Consider the following 23,865-nt stretch of genomic DNA (forward strand, 5'->3'; position numbering starts at 1 on the left):
ATTTGTATTCCCTGCTAAATTAAAACCCTCCTCATCTTCCATGTTTTTTCCCTTGGAGCAAAACTGGAACCTTTCTGACTGCAGGAAAGTGCTTTTGCAGAAGGGAAGCCCTTCTTCTCCTCCTTCTCCTGCCTGGGGCTGGTGTTCAGAGTATCTGTATATCCCAGCAATAAAACATAGCCAAAAACTACATACAGCAAATGCAACAAAATGTGATTGCAGTCAAAACAGAAGTGTTTCAGCAGTGACCTGCAGCATTCAGTGCTGACTTGCTCAGGAAGGAGTTCCCCAGCAGTTTGCTGCCACAATGTGCAGCCCCGTGGGGGGGGCTTAGCTTCAGCCCAGACCACCTCTGCCCTGCTGACTTATGAACCTGAAAGCACCAGCAGGGCTGGGCTGGGGAGGTGGTGCTGCCTGAACACAGGCGTTTAATTTGCTTAGCAAAATTACCTAGCCACTCTCTCTTGGCTCCCTCTGCAATGCATGGAGAGAGGCAGAGACTCCACCAGAGGGTGACATCTGCCCTGAATCGTCTCCTGGGGGACTCTGATCCTCCTCCACCCTCCATGTCAGGGAAAACGCGCTTGGGATGCAGAGTTCAGCTCGCAGAAGGTGAAACTGCAGCTCACATCTGCAATACAGTAGTGATGCTGAAAATATCAGCTGAAAACATGGTATTAGATTTAAGCTAACCCCTAGGCTTTTTCTTTCTTTTTTTTTTTTTTGGTGATGAAAAAACAAAACAACAAAAATACAGTTTTTGTGAAAAACAGGAACAGGAATGGTTCCATTGGAGGCTTCATTACCAGCTCTAATTAGTGGACCTGAGGGCAAATCCCCACAACCACAGAGGTCCAAAGCCTCAGTGCTGTGTCCACAGAGACCCCAGCAGTGCCAGCAGGACACGTTGTGGGAATGTGCTCAGTGTTGAACACCTGCATCTGTTCACAGCTGGAAATGGGCGATGGAGATGGAGAAAGAATGAGATTCTGAATAAACCCCTCAGAGAAATAAAGAACAGGGACCAGGTTCCCAGATAGATCCTACACCACCGAGCCTCCCTTGGGTTGGGAATGGGGGCATGATCTGAAGTATTACAGGATCTGGGAATGAACAAAATTATCCTTCATCACTGGAGCCTGAGCCTGTTCACTTGTCTTTGATCCCACATGAAAGTTGATTGTAGCCAGGAGCAGATCGGTCCCTTCTCCCAGGTAGCAAGTGACAGGACAAGAGAAATGGCCCCAGGTTGCATCACGGGAAGTTTAATTTGGAGATTAGGAAAAATTTGTTTAATAAAAGAATGGTGAGGCATTGGAGCAGACTGCTTAGGGAATTGTGAATCACCACCTTGGAAGAGTTCAAGGAACATGTGGATGTGGCACTTGGAGACACAGTTTAGGGGTGCATTTGGTAGTGCTGTGTAGGACTCGATGATATTAGAGGTCTCTTCCAACCTTAATGATTCTGTCTGAGGAGTCATCCTCAGCTGCTGTGGTGATGAGCCTCAGATTTGCACCCCTCTGACACCAGGACAGCCACTGTTACCATTCAAGCCTCTTCTGCAGCCATGGGCTCTGTGCCCTCACAGATCCCTGGGAAGGCAGCCCCTTGCCCTACATCAGACACTAATCTCATTTTTGTAGGTGAAGGGGTGTTTTCAAATGCAGGCTGTTACATCCAGTGCAAAGGTGTACTTCCTGCAGATGCCTGAGGGTGAGGGATGAACTCATCCAACCCACAAATGCACATGTTTTCCATGAACTCAAAAAAATTGGGCCAAGTTCTTTGGGAGCTGGTTTCATTCCACACAGGTCAGGCCAAGCTGTGTGGTTGAGGTGAACACTGTGGTTAATCCCATCTGTTTCAACAGGGCCACACATAATCCCCCCAACCACCACCCAAATGTGGCTGCAAGCACTGCAGGTCATGTCCAGCAGCACTCAGGAGGCATCAGGCCCTGATATTAGTCCTACCTGCATGGAAGGATTTATTAACCCCTTCCAAGGGGCTGTGGGAAACACCATCCCACCCATACCATCATCTGGGTGAACCATGTCAATGGACACCTCCAAGGTCTTCAAGGGTGATGGAACAAGCCCCATCAGCCCCCAATCCCAGCCAAGCTTCACTGGTCCCAGCTTCAGGCATCCAGCTGAGGGGCCCAAGTGAAAGCCATGTGACACATTTATACTGAACACAGGGACCCCTGTACCTGCAGAGAAGAAATTTTAAATGGCTACATTTAGATGGCCTAAATCCAGAAAGTGATGTATCCATGAGTCTATTGTATCATCCCTCTGGAGCTGCTTCACTCACATCAGCAGCTGGTCGGCGTCGGATCAAGCAGAGACCATTTCTCAGCCCTTACTGTTCACTGTTTAGCTGCTGGCCTTTTGCTTTCACAGTCATGGAATGCTTGGGTTGGAAGGGACCTTTAAGGGCCACATAGCTCACTGGGATGTCTTCAACCACATCAGGTTGCTCAGAGTCCCATCCAGCCTAATCTTGAATGTTTCCAGGGCTGTGGCACATACTACCTTTCTGGACAACCTGTACCAGGGTTTTACGCATTGTAATTACCTTCATTTAAAAGGAATTTTCTTCCTTTTATTTAGCCTGATGTTCTTCTCCCATATATCCTCCCCTGCTCACCAGCACAGTCCTGCCCACCTGCTGCAGCTCCTGGCATTGGTCCATAACCATCTCCTACCAGCAGGTACTGGGGATTTGGAAAAGTCACACAGTGACATCTGCTCCAGATGTCCATTCTTCATCATGTTAAAATAGATTAAAACATCAACTTATTAATGAAGATGATACTGCAGAAGAATTTGAAGCCTGTGCTTCAGTTTTGCAGGCAACTTTGCTGCTGGCTTAGTAGAAAATGGCTTCTACCTCCCAGGAACACTGTCACAATTTCAGCATTTTTGGAAAGGAGACAGGGTTTTTTCACCCTTACAAATGGAATAAAATCACACAAGTGCTAAGAGGGGCCATGGCTGAAGGATATGCCTCTGAGACAGAAAGAGCCACGTTCACATGCCAAACCTGCCGTTAGGCAGGAGTGGGTGCTGAATGTCAACATCCAAACTGCTAATCCAGACCCTGGGCTGCTCTTGGATGTTTCCTGTCCTTGTTCCAACCTGGACTTGAAAACTATTTTCCACTAAAAATGGTAAATTGCCATGAAAAGAACCCTGTATGATAAATCACCCCATTCTGACAGAATATAATTCCTTGGAGATTTTCCAACCAGCTGTAACACTAACACCATTGGAAAGTCTTTAGGCGTTTCTGCCTGGCTGGAAACACCAGTTGTGTGGAAATCAATAGCAGATGTTACCCAGTGTGAGATCCACCAAAGTGAGTCCAAGAGTCCAGGAGTCTGTGCAGCAAAGAGAAATCATCCCATGCCAAACCCACAGTATTGCAACCTCACTAATACACACACACACCCTGGACACACCTCACACTCCTTGCTCCCAGACAATCCCTCCTGGCCAAACGAGTTACACTGGTATTTATTATCCAATACCTGTTCCATTTTCTGGCACTGGCTACACTGGAGAGATAACCTGTGAGCAAGCATGGCTCAGTTCCCTGCTGAACAGGAGCAGCTCCCTGACCAGAGGGAGGGACAGAGCTGCTGATGGAGCTCCATGCAAGGTGAGCAGATTCAAAACGTGCACTGGTAGCAGAGGTGTGACCCAGAGGGCCTGAGGGGCTGTCCTGCAGGGCTACTGAGTCCCTCTGCCTTTATGGGTGCCCAGCCCCAAGGTGGATACAGCAGAGACAAGGGGCATCTCGAGGTGCAGAGACCCCTGTGTCAAAGCTCAGGGTGATCTGGTTAAGGCAGGGACACCTTCCACTAGACCATGTTGATCAAAGCCCCATCCAACCTGCCAACCTGAACTTGACCATTTCCAGTGATGGGGCATCCACAGCTTCTCCAGGCAACCTGTACCAGTGCCTCACCAGTCCCTGCAGACTTGAGACAGATACACTCAGCTGCAGGGGTTCATCTGCCCAAAGAGAGGTACCTGCAATACGGAGGTGCCAGCATCTGGTTTACTCATCACAGGACCTCCATACCTTCAGTGGAACATAATTGCCCCTGTTAGAGAAGGTAAGGAAGTTGTGATAAAGCCAGCCCAGGGACCAGCACTACACAAGAGGGAGTTTCTCCCTGTGAGCTAAGAACTGTGCTGCTGTGCTGTGATTTCTGTATGAAACTGGCTATCATGCTGCACTCCAGGTGCATCTCACTGCATCTCACAAGAATAAAACAATCCCCTCTCCTGGCACACACACAGTCATACTGCCTGCAACACCTCATCTTTTACCTACTTATTCTGTAGCTTAATTAATTGAATCTTAGAGCGCTTTGAGATAGGAAAGGTGTTTAAAAAGCACAAAAGAGCCATTAATATCAGATGTCAAGCTGTTACAAGGAAAAACTGTGTTGCTGCTGTTTTCTTGATTAGTCAGGACACCCTAGGTTGTTATCTCATTTGCATTTCTGTGACAAAAAATTATACCAGCCCCTCTTAGGAAAAGTAATTTTATTTTGTTGAAGCCATACGTTTCCAAGGATAGAGTAAAGCTCAGGAGCCATAAATCATGCCTAGATAAGAAGAATCTCAAACAGTGGTTTTTTGCAGGATGTTGCTTGTTCTGTGATAATTGCTTGATGTTCAAGGCAGACTTCCCACTGCCTGCTCAGACATGCAGCACAGAAGAGAAATGCCCCATGCCAGTTACTGTTCTTAGCATTTGAAATCTGAGCATGTTAAGACAATTTTAATAATACTGTTGCACCTCTGCCCAAATCCTATAGAGCTGCAGCGCCCTGGATTTCAAGGACTATCCACTTGCTGCCAGAAGTCATGGCTGCAGCAGAGACATGCTGGCCTGAGCTAGGTGGGGTACCAGTGATGGTGGCAAACTGACAGTGCAGGCCTCCTGAGGTGCCTCAGCTCTGCTGCTAATCAGCACACGAGCCCCATGTCACTGTGACTGCAGAGCTGCCCTGGAGATGCTGGTGGACCTGGGATACAGGGGCTGCTGGGCTCAGGTGCAGGGAAGAGCCCCAGGAAGTGCATGGCTGGCTGCTGTGCAGTGCCATGCAGCTAAAATGGGCCAGAAACAAGGTCACACAGAAGGTGCAAGACAGCTGTGGGGGGCAGCTACCCCTTCTCCCCAATGCTTGGGCTGCAGTTGAGAGCTGCCACCATCACACCTGCCTTCAGAGGCTGCTGGGGATCCTGTCACCCCACCCTAGCATCCCCTGGGGCTTGAGCTGGCTTCTTTCCTGCCTTCACAGCTGCCACGTAGCCCTTGAGGAGTACCAGGATTAAGACAGGGTCTCATGAAGGAGTGGGAAATCAGCTCCACATCTGTCTTGACAGCAGACCAGGCATGTTGAGTGGGCAGACATGCAAAGTTCAGTTTGGAGAGCATCCACTGGCTGCTCTCTGCCCGTTAGGAGCTGTGACTTTGCCCCTCACACCCAACATTCCTATAGCAAAATGTCACTGACTTTACCCAACTGCAACCCATACTGGCATCCAAAAGCTGTTTTTCCTTTTGAACAAAGCCAGCTCTGCTTGCAGCCTCTCTTTCTCCATGAAACAGCAGTGGCCCATGAAGGGCGAGGCAAGGAGTCATCCTCTCTTTCCACTCATGCCACTGTTTCCCCACTTCATCACCATTGTTGGCATCCCCAGCTTTGCCATTTGCATCACTGCTGAACAGGGTGCCACCTGGCCAGGGTGTGCTGGCCTGGGATGTGCACACACATCTGGTTGCATTGAACACAGCCCCTGAGCTAAAGAAACAACTCTGTCCCATCATGAACCAGCCAAATCTCCTTTTCCCTCTGAATCCATCCATGCCAGCTCAGCCTTGCTGCATGATGCAGAGAGGCAAAGCTGTCATGTTAGTAACTGAGTTCTCTTCAACCCAGGACAGGCCACCACCAACACAGCACTACTGGGATGGCAGCACCAGCTTGCTCACTCCTGGGACTCATTATGGGATGCTACAGTAGGTCAGGGATGGCAGCACCAGCTTGCTCACTCCTGGGACTCATTATGGGATGCTACAGTAGGTCAGGGATGGCAGCACCAGCTTGCTCACTCCTGGGACTCATTATGGGATGCTACAGTAGGTCAGGGGTCCCCACCAAGCTGGCGCTGGAGGGAGAGACACAGATGGGTGTGAAAGGAAGGAACCATGTATGTAGGACTCCCAAACACCTTGTGGAGTCCCAACAAAGTAAATGCTGCTGAGACAGGAAGCCTTCCTCCTGCAGGCAACTGCACCAAGAGATCCAAAGCCCCTTGCTGAGCCCCAGGGAAGGGCAGCACTCCTGTGCCCTTCTCCAGCAGTGGCAGATATCTCTATGCCCTTCATCTGGCTGCAAACACTTGCTGGTCCCCTGCAAAGCCCTGACATGTGCCCCAGCTCCAATTTCACAGATGTTGGGGGACATGACTCATGCTGGCAGAGGGAAGGGGTAAAGAGTGAGCAGAGAGGATGTGCAGAGCAGAAGAGGAGTTGGTTCTGCCTCTGACATTAAAGTATCACTTTGTGTGTGGATCTTCACCCAGCAAAACAAGTGCTGCAGCCCAGGATCCCTCCTGCCTCTCCTCCCACCTGATAGTCCATAGTCCCCTGTGTGCTTCAGGAGCAGTCAGCTCTCAAGGGAGACAAGGCAGTTTGCAACAGATTTGAATCCAAAAGTGTGGCTCCCAGATCTGCTGGGAATTGAAGCAGACACGAGGGCTTCAGGGCTAAGGTATTAGTGGGTTTAGACCTTCAGAGAACACCACATCTTGAAGATTCAGGGCTCAGACCTTCAGTGGTCACCAGACAGCAAGGAAGGGTTGGGGGAAAACAACCTTGGTATGGCTAAGGAAAAATGCTTTCCCACCATGCAAAAAAAATGGGAAGTAAGTCCTTCCTTGCAGCAAGATCCATGCAATTTCAGATTGGAAAGGCCTGAAGACTATGCGATATACCCAGCTGCATCCCCTCCACCAGTGGGACACCAGAGAAATGAGCAATGCAGTCAATAGCAGGACCTTGCCCCATGCCATTCTGCTCCCTGCTGTTTCCCACCCCAAGTCCTTGCACTCTTGCCTCCCTCTCCTTTCATCAAGTCCCAGTAACCCTCTGTAACTCATGTCCTCCCCTAACCACCACCACCTGCTCCTTGGAAGGGCTGGGCTTCTGCAGAGCTTACTGCCACTGCATAAGTCTCAGTGTCATCATAGCCAGAAAGAAATTACCTCATACCACATTTAGTGTGCATTTCCCAGAGGAAGCCTCTTGACACCTGCAAATCACAGAAACTTTGTGGCCTGCACCGATAAAACCCGAACATTTTACAGCAGACAGAACTCGAGTTACAGTGGTGGCGGCCCCGAGTGACATCGCCTTGGCCCTCCTTGTTATTCCCCAGTCAGTTCATTATTATTAATGTCACTACAATAAATACCAGAATGAAATTGACAGCGTTTGGCCACGTATCTTAAAGCATTGCCCCACTCCTCCTTTATTCCATGTATCTGCAGCCTTGGTTTCTGTTCCTCTCAGTCCCCAGAAGAGCCTTTAGGCACAAACCGTTTGAGGATGTGCCAAGCCAGGTAATGAAAGCCATGCAGAACCGCGGCCGTGGCATCGATGACCAGCGAGAAGGTGCCCACGATCCCAGTGGCCATGTCCTGAAGGACAGAGGGAATGGCACAGATGGAGTGGTAAGGGAAAGCAGCAAGGTGAAGGACGAATCCCACGGGGATGCTCAGGATCCTGTAGGTGAGGGACATCACATCTTGAACAATTTGCAGGAAGCCCAGGAAGATGTTGACGATGACCCTCCCAACATCATAGGGGATGCTGATGAGCACCATGCTGATGGCTTTAAGGTAGGACACCATCCCATTCCACAGGCTGCAGACTCCACCCAGAATTGTGCCAACAACTCGCTTTACAACAAGCCACAGAAAATAAAACACAAATTTCACCAGTTCCACAAAGATGTAGATGAGGAGTTCCAGAAGTTTGATGAAAGGGGTAGCAATGATGCCAGCCACTCTTCTCACCAAGCCATTCTCTTTGGTCTCCTGGTCGTTATTTGTTCCTACTTGCTCTTCAGAGCGGATCTGACTGACAGCTTGCAATACTGCTTCTCTTTTCTTCTGGCTTTGTTTGTCTTTCCCACAGTTGCCCTTGAACAAGTGAACTCCTGGTAGAAGCTGCTTCTCCAGCTCTCTAACTGTGAGGTCTGCCAAGCTGTTTTCATCATTGGTTTTTTTCACTAGTCCCAAGGACCATCCCTCTGAAGCATCACAGCAGGCTGCCAGCCAGAGGCTCTCTGGCACCGACACCTTGCCTTTAACTTGGACACGGGAAGGAACTGCACCTGCAAGGAGATATAGATGATCCATCTTGGAACAGTGAGGGATCAGAGCTTGCTCTACTACCTTCCCAATGTCTCTGTGCCAGCTTTTGCTCAGAGCCGGGCTCAGAGGGACAGCATTCGTGAGTGTGTAAGTGGCCATCTGGAAATCCTTCTCATTGAGAAAACTGGGATTGAGAAGGCCTCTCTCATAGCCAGAGCCCACGTAGTCTGAGGTCAGGGCTTGATTTGTACCAAGGTTGGCCACAGTGCCACCAATATCAGCTTCATGCACCATTTCATGCAAGTCATTTTCTGGATCATCTATCTGAAAGAGTAGAGAGAAACATTACTGCATGCAATTCACCTTCCTAGAAAACAATGTGTAAAATGAGCCCTCACATGTACTTTTCATTAGCACTATTAGTTCATGCTGTGCCTTGGATTATATCCTGCATCCTCTCATTACCTTCCTTGAAGTGCTTCAGAGGAGTGTATTCTCTACTCAGCTTCTCTGACAAACACATTGGGTTAGGCTCCAAAGGATATTTGCAGCTCTCAGCCTGGTATACAGCACAGCACAGACTTAAAAGTCTCACCAGGCACCACATACCAAGCCTCTGACTTGTAATTTGTCCTAGAAGAGATTTTTAACACCAATAGATGGCTAGATTTAGGGTCATTTTTTCACCTCCTACTTTGGTGGTACCTGCAGTTCACTTAAGAACTTAACCATGGTTTAACTTAAGCCCCTCTGAACTATCAAATCCAAGTCATGGGGAAAGAAAAAAAAAAAAAAAAAAAAACCAAAAAAAAAAAAAAAAAAAAAAAAACCAAAAACCAAGCAAGCCATGGTGTATAAGATGTCTAGAGAAGGCATTTACCTTTCACTGCTTATTGTCTAAGAAGCAAGAATGAAACCAGACATCATGTCAGATGACCTGAGCTACCCCACCTTGAACAGGAGACACAGCAGTGAGCTCCTAGGGCTGTTGCAGGGCTGGTCATCAGTAACCTGATCCTCACATCATTAACAGTCTGAACCTCATCCTTAATGACCACCTGGCATAACATGGGTGAGGGTGCCATCACCCAAGGCCCTCGATGGAATCTGTGCTACCTGCTTGTGTCTGTGGCTCCCATGCAGTGGAGCCAGAGGTAGCAATTACTGCAGTGGGAATTTGTCCTGGAGCCACACACGAGGGAAGGGAGCGGGCAGGGGAGGTAAAGAGCAGTGGGAGGAGAAGCACTAAATGTCAGGGTGTGTTCAGGTCCTTCTCAGGTGACCACAGCTCTGTCTGATCCATAGTCATTCCTATTGACACTGCCTGCAGCCGCTCCAGAGGGCTGTGCCAAATTGTCATTTTGTCCCTCAAATTAGAGGGTGAACATGTTGCTAGAAGTTCAGGGGTAGCAGATGATCTCTGGCAGTCACTGCCTTCTGTAGTCTCTGTTTCAGAGGGTGCGGCCCTCAGGTCCCCGCACTGTGCTGGCCCAATTAAACCTTCTGCCTTTGCCCCTGGCCCATAAATTGTTTACTGCACTATATAATATGCACTTTGGAGACACCTATGACAGACAGCTCATAGTCTACCTTGAATCACTGCCAGGTCATCCATCCTTGTCTCCTGACCACCCTGCAGTGCACTTGGACAGATACCCAACTATGTCCTTGCAACCTTACATAGAGTTTGCATCCTCTTAATGGCACATCACCTCCTCAGAGCTCTGCACAAGCCTGTCAGGGCGAAAGGGCCAGTGTCAGCAACTGTCCATCACCCTTGCCTGGGAGCTGAGCTCTGGCTGGCCTCCTGCACCAGCCAAACCCCTGCAGTCAAGGCGCAGGGCTCCTTCTGCACCAAGCCTGGTCACAGTGCCAAGCCTGGCCATTGCAGAGGGCTGCATTACCCCGCCTCCTGCTAAGGAGGTTTCTTGCTTTTTTTTTTGAAGTATCTGGTGCTTATTGCTCCAGGAGGGAGGATCATGGTGAGTCCCGTGTGCTGATGCACAAGTCACAGCTTTTTCCAAATGCACCACTTAAAAAGACTTATTCTGCACTTTTGCTGCCTTATTCTGCTCCTCTGGCTCAGTGACCCCAAACAACAGGCTGCAGCTGGCTGATGAGGCCAGACATTTTGCATTCCACAAAATCACTGTCTCTTCCTGCCCCCCTTCCCTTGCCATTCTCCCCTTCTGATGAGGTGATGGTGTGCCATGGGACAAGGGATGCACCCAGTGTGTTTAATAGCATGGAAGAGGTGAGGGGGATTGGGCATAGATGTGAGGCTGTGTCCAGGAACTGTCCTCAGTGCCATGACCCTTTGGAGTTTGACACCCTCTCAGAGACACTCATCCCATCTCACTCCCATGGTGCGTGCTGCCAATCTACAAGGACACAGACCTAAAATGGATCAGCTCTGCCTCCTGGCAGGAATTACCAACCTACACAAAGCAAAACAAATTCTCCCTATGAGTTGCTGCATGCAAACCTTGAGGATCCTATCAAGAAAATATGTCCCTGGTTACCTGTCCAGTTGCAGGCCTTTGCACTTACCATCAAGATTGTTTGGGTGCAATTAAAAAAGAATATGACAAAAATGCAACTGTATGCTGCTCATGTGTCAGGCTCTGACATCACCTAATTATGCTTATAATAATTCCTATTATGGTTTGTCATAACTAATGTGTACCTGAGGTTTCCATGCCTCCTCCAGCTCAATCCCAAAGGCAGGCTGTCTCAGCACTGCATCTAATCTGCATTGCAAGATACCTCTCCTCCCTGCTTCAAAAAGCTTCTGGCTTGTGTCACCCCAAAACATACCTGTGTTCATGGAGTCAGCCATGAAGCCACCTGTCCAAACAACCTGGAAGAGCTCAGGGCAAAATCTAAGCAGACAGGTAAACTCCCTATCATAGAATGGGGGTTTAAAAATAACTAATGTGCCTGCAGCCTATATGGATGTTAGCACATAACAATATTGATGGGTGTCACTAAGTGGAGGGTGCAGTTTGACAGAAGGGAGGGAGGCAGAGGGGGATTAAAAGTATGGCAACACACAGTTATTAGGGCAGGCAGCTTCCATTGAGTTTGGTCATTTTACAAGGCAGGACACTGCCACCCCCCACCTTCCCCACCCTGCTATGTAGGATCCCTGAACTTCAGCTTCCCTGTCCCACCACTACTTCCTCAGGCACCTTTGCACCTTTGATTGAAGTGGAAATGTTTGATCCAACCTTAGCTGTGATTCATACCTCAGGGAAGAGGCACACTGAGCCTTACACTGAAGTTTCTGCAGTAGGATGTTCACCAGTGGCTCCAGAAGTGGCTGTTCTCTTGACTCTCTACCAAGAGAGATTGCAGGAGCAGCTCAGAGGTAACTGCACTATAGCTGGGCAAGAATCCCACCTTGGTTGTCTGCCTGGCAGTAGCCATTAACCAAATGAAAACACAAGGTAATTCATCCAGCCCCTCATAAATTAGGATGGAAAAAGCAACTCCGGAGTTTTCCGTCTCTCTCTAAGCTACAGAAAGAATCAAACAGAGATTTCCAGACAACCAAAATGGAGTGAGGTAAAAGACACCTGAGTGACTTGCTCACAACCCCTAGGAAATCTGTGGCAGAGCAGGTTTTCAGACCTGTGCCTGGGGGAGTCCCATCAGTACCCTGCTCATCAGCCTACCCTTCCTGCTCTTTAATTTTTCACTAATTGCTGAATTAATTCATTGTTTCCAGCTGCCAATCTGCGGTGGGTGGCACTGACATTCCTCACACTTCTCACCCAATTACTGCCTCTGTGCTACATTTGGCATTTGTTTCTCTGGCAGACATTCCTGAGGAGGGAGTGAGATGGTGCCCTCACCGCTTACATCATTATCCCAAAAAAAAAAGCATATGACAACTTTGAGGCCCTCACTGGAGTGCTGAGAGTGTTTGTATAGTGATTTCTTTCCGTTTGCTGTGTGTCTGCATCCCCATGAGCAAGCACATGGCACTGTGCAGCTGAGCCAGCCCCTACCCAGCTATGCCTGTCTTGGCAAGGAGATTACCCAGAAAATCGGTGATATGAGCTCACTGGGCTGTGCTGCAGAGCAGGTGCTGCTAAGGGCTCCCTTCAGCAGCCAGCTGACCTAGCCTTGGTAGAACACACACAATGGGTGTGAAAGCTCTTCCCCACTCTCTCCTCCAAGTGGCACTGTCTGAGAGGGCTGTATGCACTTATTTCTTGAGTTATAGGAATTTTTCATATTCTTGATTTCTTCCCCTTACATATTCTTCTGCAGATTTGTTGGGGGTTTTTTTGGGGGGTTTTGGGGTTTTTTTGGTTTGTTTTTTTTTTGTTGGTTTTTTTTTTTTTTTTGTCCTAGTACTTTTCTGTCTCAGTCACAGGTTACTCCAGGGAAATGCAGAGTTCCTAACTCCTGCCTCTGAGACATCTGCATTTCACTTCTGGATGAAGTAGACCCATTAGTGTCAACTAAGAGCTACTGTCAACCTGTGAGGCTGCTCTGGAGAAGCCAGATCAAATGCAGCACCTGCCCTATTATTTCTGAGGCCACAGAAGGTTTTGGTGACAGGACACACACCGTTTGGGACTCTGGTGTGCTGGCAGAAACCAAGACAAGATGAGGGGTCAAAAGGATGGAGCAGGGAGGGCAGAGAAGCCAGCTCAAGGGAGGTCCAGAGGAACAACAGTTACAGGGTGATGGGGGGGAGCTGGCCACTGTTCCATGGCAGGAACAGCTCCTGAGCCTACCTAGGAAGGTTGGGAGAGCTGGACCACAAGAAGCAGGAGGAGATATGGGGGCTAGAGGTGATGAAGGGTGTCACTGGCCAAGGCAAATGGGAAAGGATCTCATCTCTGCTGCTTTACCTTGCTGCCTCCATGGCACTGACCAAAGATTCTGCCAGCCTAGGTCCCCTTTGTACTTTAAAAATTTGCCACCCTTCCACAAGTCAGTAATGACAGATTCTGCAAAAAGTTTCCTCTGTTTTAAAAGGGCAAGCTCCCACAGCTTACCTGTGAAGCGGAAGGAGCTCAGATCAAAAGGCCTTTAGAAACTCCTGCAACTCAAAACCCAGCCCAGAGAGCCAGAAGACAGTCCAGGCTAAGAGAACCACTTAATATCTCCTGTCTTCAATGCCTGTGGCCTTGTGGCCTTAGTATCTCATCACCACACATGAGAGAAATAAGCACAGCATTCTCCTGGCAGAGGGGTGAGCTTCACCCCACTGGATTGTGGCAACATCCAGTAGCTGAGGGCCACACTCCCAACACACTGCTCTGACACTGCAGCCATTCCTGCCCTAACAAAGCACATTGCACACTGATAATCTCTCCTGAGCTCAACAGATGGGGTAGCCTGATGTTGCTACAATATTCGTCATTATCACTGCTGAAAAATCTAAAACATGAGGGGGGGGAGGGAGAAGAGTTAAAGTTTTCTTACAGCACCACCAGTTTTTAAAGGATTTCCATTAAATCGAACAGCCGGAAGGCCTTGCTTAAACATGCCTAGTGACAGGGAAGACAAAAATAATTGAGGCTCTGGAAAAGTTCATTTTATACTGCATATTTCTGACCCGACTGAAACCTGCACGCCTCACAACACAGCAGCTCATTTTCCTACCTCAGTCTGCAACACTGGGACACACTGAAAAGCTGCAGCATCAACTTGGTGAACCACAAATGGATGCTTTATCTCTGCTCAGTGAAGCTAAAGAGTCCCTATCAACACCGTGATCATACTGGCATCAGAACAAACTTGAACTTGACACTGCGATGCTTAACCCACCAGCAGCTCTCCCTGCCCACAAGAGCTGGCTGGGCAGGACAAACACATCACTGGTGTCAGAGAGGGCTTTCCTCTCCCCTGGCACTGCACTTTCATGCAGCAGCCTCTCCGTTTTCATTACAAGCTCCCTGGGACAAGAAACTATTTGTTTGCTCAGTTCCAAGCACAAAAATAAGTTCTGCTCATGCTAAATTCATACCAACAGAAGTTCAACAAGCAGAGCTCCTGCCTCCTCTGCCAAATTCTAGCCCCAGCTTCACCCCAGAGGAAACGTTCTCCAGGAAGAGTCGCTTTTCAGCAAAGGAAAAGCTGCCTTACCTGCGGTTCAACCAGCCAGTTCTCCTCCTCACTTTGAGCCGGCTTTGTAAACTTAAAAGCTGAATAAAGAGGGATTTTGTCCTTAGTACTGTAGAGGGTTGCAAAGCGTGGCTCTTTGTTGTACTGCTGACAGATTTTCACGTGGAACGGCTCCGTAAATCCTTCGGGTGGGACTTGTCCAGAGAAGAACACGTTACACTCGGCAAAACCAGTTTCATCCTTTCTAACAACTCTGCCCTGGGAAAAGCCTGGGAAAACCGAGATGCAAAGCAAGAATACAATTGACGTCTTCATGGTGCACTCCCTGGAGCCGGGGGAAGCGCCGTGTGCCTCCGCTGGGTACGGCAGGGGACCTGCGCTCAGAGTCCATGCAGCAGCCAGGCCAGAAGGCGTCTGGAATCGGGGTGTAGCGTGCGAGGCGAATGAAATCCGAAACCGCGGCCGGTCCCTGCGGGCGGCAGCGCGTTCTGCAGGCGGCGCGTTGGGGCACGGAACGTGCGCGAGGTGCTCTGACACACGCTGCGGACGGACGGACGGACGGCGGCTGCCCGCGGGAGGGGATGCCCGGCAACCCGCAATCATCGGGGCTCTCGGGCAACGCCAGCAGCAGGAGGGACGCCCGTGGCGGCGGCAGGGCTGGAGCTGAGCAGCGGCACCGGCTGTCCAGGCTGGGGGTGTGGTGTGCTGCATTGCAGCAGTCCCCGGCAGGAATTTTGGCTGACACAGCCAGAAATGTTCCTGAGGCTGTCAGAGGGGATGCTGCAAAGTCAGATTCCACCACCCCAAAGAAGGTATTAGCTGTCCTCTCTCCGGCTGTGAGCCTGGCCAAAGGAGAGGGAGAGATAGAAGAGAGGTGGCAACACTGGAGCTGCTGGGAGCCCCCTTTGTCCCTTTTTGGGGTGTCTGTCGTCACTATTGCTGCCAAGCCAAATGCTGCTTAGATGCTTGGGAAAGGCATTCAGCTCCCATCTCTCCTGGCTCTGTATGGGGAATTCAAAACCCTCCAGCATCACCTCATCTTGGGAGACCCTCTCTCAGAAGAGATTAAGAACAGGCAGAAGGCTGAGGACCCTCAGATCACGTACCCCCAATCAGCATCCACCACAGAACGTTTTGGCCAAACCTATGGAACTGGCAAAAAAAAGGAAATGAAGCTGCTCCCCTGAGTTTATGTTCAGCAGAGTCACCATCCACCCAATAAACAGCTGCCTATGATACATTGGCTACTGCTGGGTAAAAGCAGTATTCCTTCAGTGACTGGGAAAACTAATGTTTTCAAAATAGTGGAGATGGAAAGGAGATTACAGAGCAGTACCTTGGAGTCAAGAAAAGGTAGCATTTTCCCACCCAAGAAGTGAGATGTCATAAGCTGTGTTGCCAACAATTTTTAAAAATCCTTGATGCCAGTAGGGCACAAGTCCCTTTTATAATACAATTTCCAAGCAAAAAAACCTCCCAGGTGCTATCATCCCACAAGTACTTTGCAGACAAGGTAGGATTATGTCCATACTGAAAATGATGAAGTGGAACAGTGAGTGGTTAAAGGTGGTGAGCCTGGCCAAGGGCAGAGAAGGAGTCTGTGAAAGGCTAAAAATAGACCACACTGTATGACTCTCATTCCTCTACTCAGGGATGACTTCTGGAAGTATCAAGACAAGGAAATACGTCAACGCTTCTTGGTGTGGTGATATCAGCTAGGGGAGACAGAGGCAGGCTGGACAGGCTGGGGAACAACAGGAAATGTAGTAAATGGGCTTGGGTTTGGTCCAGGCAGATGACTGGTCACCCAGCCCTGCCAGAAAGAGTTAGTCATGTTCAGGAAAGGTGATGGAAAGGAAAGAACAGACATAAAATTTCATTTTCCTGGATGTAAAAAGGCTCCTGGAAAATCAAGAACTGAAGCTGAACCTTTGCTGTTAGGTGCTTTTCTGATCCCAGACTTGCAATCACCTGGGCAGCAGAAGAAAATATTTTCATAAGCCTGGTAAGCTCTACTACCAGGCAAAGCTAGGTCAGACAATGAATTTGAACACCCCACTTCAAGGCTGACATGCATTACCTCAGGATGGGCATGGTCCCAATCCAATGAAAAAGAAGCATGAGGTGCCTGAAGATGTGCATGACAGCAGGCACTAGCACACTGAACAGATCAATGATTTCCACCAGGAAACATCCTGCCTCTGTCCTACAGCTGTGAATCAACCCCTTGCCTCAAAGCAGCAACTCTGACTCATCAGATGTACAGCCCCACGTTGTCTTCTGAGCCTGAAGGGCTTTTATGGGCTTTTGAGAAACTCTGAGGAGTTCTTTCCTTTCAGGGTGTGAGGCTGGGGTCTGTCTGCCAATTCAGATCTGCATTTACCAGCAAACAGATAAACCTGACTCATCCTGAAGAGCAGGAGCTTCAGGTTCTCACCTCCCATGAGGAGCATCAGTTGAAAGCCAGCATGGAGTTCCACTCCTCTGCTCCCAGTTCGATTTTCTGTCCAAACAAGGTGCCTGTCCAGTTTCTATCTCATTTAAGATAGCTGTTGTGACCCTTGAACACAGAGCTGTGTATTTTTTTCTCTTGCTAACATCACTATTACTACAGAGACTCGTGCCATCATTGTGCTGTGGCACTCATCATGCTGAAAAGATAAAGACAAAAGGACTGCCCTGCCCCAGGAAGGTTACATTCTCAGCCAAGGGACCATAGACAGAGGGCTCAAACACAGTGAGATGGAGTTGGCCAGAGGTTTTGATGACCTGGTGCTGCAGTAGCTTATCCGCTATCAGACACTTTGATAGGCATTACAGGGAGTGATACCTATAGGCTGTGATAGCGAGCGATGCCTATAGGAGCCAATGCCAAAAGGGCTATTAAGATCAGATTCAAAACAGCCCTGAGGCTGTTGATGTGAGCAGAAGAGCTTTGGCAAACTACACACTGGGTTGGCAATGGGCAGTGTGAGCTGGTGGTGTCAGCAGTGTGGCCCTGGGACCTGGGAATGCCTTCTCCAAACCCATCAAGGAGTGACAGTGCAATAAGCTGAGCAGTGTCAACAGTGCAGGCAAGAACCTGATGTTTCATGTGATGGAGCAGAGGGAACCCAGGGAGGATGCAGAGTGATGTGGCCGAAGGGATACGTGAGAAAAGTGATCATAGAATCACAGAGTATCTCCAGTTGGAAGGGACACACAGGATCATCAAGTGCAACTCCTGGCCCTGCACAGGATGCCCCAAGAGTCACACCATGTGCCTGAGAGCATTGTCCAAACCCTTCTTGAACTCTGTCAGGCTTGGGGCTGTGACCACTGCCCTGGGGAGCCTGTTCCAGTGCCCAACCACCCTCTGGGTGAAGAACCTTTTCCTGATATCCAACCTAAACCTCCCCTGACACAGCTTCAGGCCAATCCCTTGGGTCTTGTCATTGGTCACCACAGAGAAAAGGTCAGTGTCTGCCCCTCCTCTTCCCCTCATGAGGAAGCTGATCACTCAGTGGCAGGCAGAGGTTGTGGGAGAGAAGACAGACTGTAGACAACAAACTGTATAGACACAGAGCTTGCAAGGCATGACAGAGGTAAAGTGTGTTGGGGAAAATTAAGAGAGGCTGGAGGGGAGAAGGGAAGAAAAGAGGTAAGGATCCAAAAAATGGCATTGACCAGCAGGAAAAGGAAGATATTGGGCAAAAAATAGAGTGGAGGAGGATCTGCATTCCTGAAAATCTAGGGTGCTAAGAAAAGGTGAAGAAGGAAAACAAATGGAAATAGGTGTGAGGAAGCCCAGGAGGCAGGTTGTGACGGGTCAAGTGAGATGATGAGAGAAATCTGAGGAAAGTCTCTTGTGATAAGAAAATGAAGAGAAAATATGAGGAGGAACAGGGGGAAAGGAAAATGAAAAGTTTACATCCATCTTCATTGACCTGCCATAGATGAGCAGTGTTTCTGTTCTCCAAGGGTCAAGAGCAGGACCAAGAACAAGCATCAAGAACAATGTCTCAAAAGGAAGAATAACAAACAAACAAAAACAAACCTGAAAAGCATGTCAGCATCCAAACTCTCTAGCCATTAAGAAGCTGCCAGGCTTGTCTGTCTGCTTTCCCACACTGCTTCTCCAGCCCTGTCTCTCTTCACATGACTGACACTGGATTTGCTACAAATAGAAAATCTGTCCCCTTACATGCTTGATCCCTCTACCCTAGCTTTTCAAAACATTCTTGACTCCAAATATTTTTCCAGGCTGGATCTCCAGTCTCCTATCATGGCCTCTGTGAGACTCAAGTGTTGTATATGACTGTCTCTTTCTCCTGAGAAGAAGAGGAAGAAGACAGTGTCTCCAAGGGCAAGCAGTCTCATCAGAGAGACACCATTTGTTTCAGTAGGCATACCAAGCTTGGACTTGGAGCACAGCAGTGCCAGCAGACATGCCATGGCATGTCAGAGAGCACATCTGCCTCCTCACTGTCTCATGGGGAAACAGTCTCTTTTTAAAATCAGTTTAAAAACTTGCTCTGGGAAGGGAGCCCAGTGCTGAGCTACAGGGAAAAGCAAGAGGGAAACAATTTTCCTATTGTAACTAAGAGATTGAAGGGCAAGGGGAGGGGGTGGGCAGAAGGACAACGAACTCTAGGGGACGAGCTTTAAAAACACATTTTTGGGATTTTGAGTCCCACCTAAAATTAGGTTTTAATGCCAATCTCTGCTGCCTTTTGTCTTCACACCTTCCCCACGGTGTCCCTGGTGCTGGTGAGGAATGGCCCTCCACTGGCAGTGCTGCTTTGTTGCTCAGCTCTGCCATGATGCTCACCAGCAAGGGTGGCCTGGGAGAGGCCATGAACTGCCTCAGACTGCCAAGGATGCTGATCTGGCTCCTCTGCTTCTTTACTTGCATTTTCTCCTGTCCAGACTCAGTGTCCACTCACAGCAGACAGTGGATGCCCTGAAGTGGTGTCGCAGTTGAATTCAGAAGAGAAAAAGTGCGTGAAGTTTTAAACAAAACATTATAGAGGAGCTTGTCCACAGTGTACAATCAGAGGAAAAGGTGACAACTGGGAAGAGTGAAGCCACATTGCTCTATGGATGGTAACACCATTAGGACAGAGACGTATTCTCATTTTGTACAAAAACTTGCACAGTGGAAGTCTGACAGGCACCTTGTAAAGTATAAATGAACCATGCATCATGAAGTATAAGTGCATTGCAGAAATACTGAATAAAATTAATAAAATCCAAATGCTGCTTCCTTTGGCATTTTATCACAGTCTTCATACCCAAGAGATCTCTGTTAATCTTCAGACTGTCTAAAAGAAGCACAATGACAATCCCATGCTAGACAGCAAAAGCAGGATGGATGTAGATTAGCAGTATAAGGCAATGTTTTTAATAGTGCAAATGATTATCTGTCAAAATGAGCTATTTAGAGATGTGCTGAAAGCTCCAGTATGTCCATTCTTTAAATTAGGAGGTGCTTTTTAACATGATAACAGCTGAAAAAAAAAGAGATGATGTTTCAACTGTAATGGCCTTTGTTTTACAGATTGTCAATTAGTCAGAGCCACAACAGTTCTTCCACACTTTAAATCTGTTTTGGACAGGGAAGTTATCCACTTACATGCTTTTCTTCTAGGTATTAATATTGATTTTTTTATTATTTGTTTTATTTTATATTTTCAAAAGTGCGGTGTGATTCAGTCAACGCTGAGAGCTTGCTGTGCTGCATGCTGCCCAAAACAAGGCGTGAGAGAGCTCCTGACAGTCTGCATTGACAAAAGACTGGTGAGTGGGAAGAAAATTAGAAGTACAGGCTTGTTAGGCTTGCATCATCTTCAGAAGAGGGAAGGAGAAAGCCATAGCCCTTGAGAAAGCTAAACCTGCTGGCGGGATCCAGAACCTCTAATCAAGAGGCAAGATAGTAACCACACCCAGGACTGCCTGTCTCCAGAAACAGCACTGTGTTTTGGAACCAAGGAGTGGTAGGAGGAGTGAGATGTTCTGCATTAAAGATTTGGCCAGACCTGATCGATGGCTCTGAGGTTTCAGCTGCCCCCCAGCTCCAGCACCCTCTGTGCCACTCAGATTGGCAGTGGAGATGCCCCTATGGAGCCACTCATCCCAACAGCCAAAGCAGAGAGGCAGGCACCACAAGGCTCTGACTTGCATCACTCTACATGGCCAGATGTGCCTCTGTCTCTGCACCAGCTTTAAAGTGAACCCAGGATCTCCACAGCCAGCTGGTCAGACAAACCTCAGGCAGGATCTAATGTACTCCTGCCACCACAGAGACTTAGTTCATGAAAAATTAAGTGCGTTGGCTGTATGAGAGAAGAGTGAGCAGCTCTTTCTCCATTCTCGTTTCAGGCCTTGGCTTGCTGCTGAAATATATATAGCAACTGCTCTAGGCACAAATGTAATATCATATTTTCCACATATGTTGCTTCTTGGCCAGTACTGCCTAGGGAAAAATTCAGATGTGAAAAACACAATCACCAGTACCAGGATCCTGTCACTACCATGAATATAGGGCTCAGATCCTGCCCTGAGAGTTCACAGAATAGCATCGGTGCATGACAGCCAGGACAGGGTATTTCCTCTAAAATAAAAAGCAGCAGTGCTTTTAGTCATGCTGACAGCAGGGTGGAAGGAAGTACTGGCCTCAAATTAGACCTCTAAACAAACAGGTGGCTGTTGGGATTGCAGGTTAAATTACAAGTGCAAAACCCATAGCCCCTGAGGAAAGGTAACTTTGTCTGTCTCTCTCAAGCTCAAGGTAACTTTGTCTGCCTCTCTCAAGCTAGTTCAGCATCTAGGAAATTGAGGTTTAGATCTTATTTCCATCAGGAGGCAGAAGAGGTTTGGCCTCAAGTGTCTGACCCCTGCAAGAGCCAGTGACAGGAATCACTGTTCTGCTGCCCTAGGCTGCTTGCCAGGCGAACTTTGCACAAAGAGTCACAAGGAGAATCACCTTCTGCCCTTTAGTTCTGTAGTGAAAGCACAAGAGCAAGAGTCTCACAGTGCAGCCTGGACCACTCTGCTTACAGTGCCTCTGAGCAGCAGCCCCTGTGCCTGTGCCAGGACATGGTGCTCTCAATCTCCTGTGTGCAGCAGCCAAAGGAGCCAGAACTCCCTTGAGAGCACCACAGCCTTCTAACCTCCCTCCAGCACAAGGCCTGTGTAACTGCTCCACGTGTTCCTAACTGAGCATCCTTACACCTGATGGGAAGTGCTTTGAAGCATGGACTACCAAGCTCATAGCTGGTAAACACTGCAGGAGCTGGAGTTGCTGGAGTAGGCAGGGTCCAGCGCAAAGAAAACTTGAAGGGGGGAGAGATGTAAACAGTGAGGCACATTCATCACACGCCAAACATTCCTGTGCAAGCCCTACCCCCACAGGCACCAGCTCTATCGGTCTTCCCTCCACAGCTGCTCACAAGCTGCTGTGCTCTGGTGGGTGGGACTCCCCACCAGTGGGATGCAGCACCTTGCACAGGACCAGGACTCCTCCCTCTATTCCTGCCTAAATTTTTACCTCCAAGGATAGCAAAGCCAAGTCATTAGGGGCACAGTAAGATAGTTCTGGATAGGAGCAATGAGGTCAAGCTGCTCACTGTGCATGTTTTTACAGGGACAGAGATGTGGCTGCTTTCACCATGCTCATGACAGGCAACTGGACAAGAAGATCAGGAAAAGGGAGAGAAATGCAAAGCTTGGATGCAATTACTAATCCTCAATAGCAATGATACAGAAACAGGCAGTGTTTGCCAAGATGAGGCACGTCTGCAGAGGCATTTGCAGCATACACACCTTCTTGGTGTGCCCCAAGTCTTCAGGGGAGCATGCAATGCCCCATTCAAAAGGCCTCCTGCTTACACCCATGGTGGAGCTCCATGTTCAGCTGAAGCAACTGGCCACCAGAAATCCTGAACCAACCAACTCTGCTAATTGTGTTTTCATACTCCTAACCAGTATTAACCGCTTAAACTTCAAGTGAATCCCTCCTGTCTTTCTGCACAAATCACAAAACAGAGATTAAAACCCAGGAAGGGAACAAGTTTTGCCAGGCTGGTGTAATCTGTAAGTGGCTTAAGTCAGGGTTACTGATCTTGTAAGAGAAGCCTGCTTTATCCTTAGTCTGAGTCCCACAACAGGACCCACTTCACAAGTCTTGCTCAAATAGAGGTGATGGTTCGGTTGGTAAAATTAAATGTCAAAGCCCTGTGGGCTTTGCAATATGGGAAATAAAATTTCAGAGCCTGCATTTAAATGGGACATTACATCTACAAATTGCAGAGCAAAAGCCCTTGGTCCATTATTTGTGATTAAAAAAAAAGGGAAATGCACAAGACTTGGGGAGAGGGGGTGACTTTATCAAGGTCCCCTGGCTAGTGGCAGTGCTAGGAAGAAAATAAGAGTTTCCTGAGTGCCAGCCCTCTGCACTGACTTAGTTCCACAAAAGCAAAAGGCTCCCTTGAAGCCCCAGCAGCTAAAATACTGTGAATTTGCAATCAAGAACTAAAAGAAAAACAACTTGCTTGATCCCACTTGTGGGGATTATTGTTTTTCAAGCTCTTGTTCTTTGTTTCCATCTGAATCAGAATAAACTCACTTCTGCCCATGTCTGAAAGAAACAATGTGGCTGATTAAAACTCTTTCAAAGCCCGAGAGGCCTCATTACTGGCCAAACCCTTTACTCAGTGTGCTAGTTCAGTAAATAAAGGATAACTAAGAATAACTAAAGGTTATCACAGTGGTTAAGAGAACTCACTGCTGGCTGATACCAGCTAGAATCCTCTTAGGTAGGAACACATATTATATTTGTGTGGCATCTTTGCAGGTAGTAGAAATTGATCCTATGGCTGACCTTCTTTCAATTGGTTTGAGGACTGCACTACTGAGATGTTGCTGGAAAGGAACCTGAATTGTGTTTTAACTTGGTCAGGATGACATAGAGTTGTTTCACTTTTCTTATAGACTCTTCCTTGTATTCCTGGTATGGAGACTGGAGATAAATTAAAAGATTCTGTGTTTCCACACTGGGCTCTCTATTCCTTAGAGCCCTGTTTACAAGAAGTACTTACCTGCATCTTGAAGCTTTCAGTAACTGAAATTTTGAATCCAGAAGGATCTCATTTAACTTAACCTCATCTTTTTAGATAGTTTTACATTGTAAACTCCACATCTTCTGGTTGCTTTGTAAATAACTAATGAAATATAGAGCAGGATTTTCTGGAATTGCTCAAGCAAGGGAGTGAATCACCTCTCTTGAGGTGAGGAACCTGTCACTGTCCACTGAACAGATAAATGGCCCTAAAGATTTGCCTAGACTAGATATCTCACTTACCTGGAGTGGTATGAGAGTAAGCCTAAAGCT

At 48.2% G+C, this 23,865-nt stretch overlaps 1 protein-coding gene across 1 annotated transcript; it reads right to left on the reverse strand.

Annotated features, from left to right (window-relative positions):
- Positions 1-6,062: 6,062 nt before the first annotated feature.
- Positions 6,063-15,525, reverse strand: ENDOD1 (endonuclease domain containing 1). Its single transcript, XM_071432749.1, has 2 exons — positions 14,517-15,525; positions 6,063-8,732 (listed from the first exon to the last, which is right to left on the reverse strand). The coding sequence occupies exons 1-2, from the start codon at positions 15,204-15,206 to the stop codon at positions 7,599-7,601; spliced, it is 1,824 nt and encodes a 607-aa protein (XP_071288850.1). The 5' UTR covers positions 15,207-15,525; the 3' UTR covers positions 6,063-7,598.
- Between the last annotated feature and the right edge of the window lie 8,340 nt (positions 15,526-23,865).

Source organism: Agelaius tricolor, unplaced genomic scaffold (genome assembly GCF_023055355.1).
Source record: "Agelaius tricolor isolate 1412-34295 unplaced genomic scaffold, bAgeTri1.0.p SCAF_9, whole genome shotgun sequence".
Taxonomy (NCBI): domain Eukaryota; kingdom Metazoa; phylum Chordata; class Aves; order Passeriformes; family Icteridae; genus Agelaius; species Agelaius tricolor.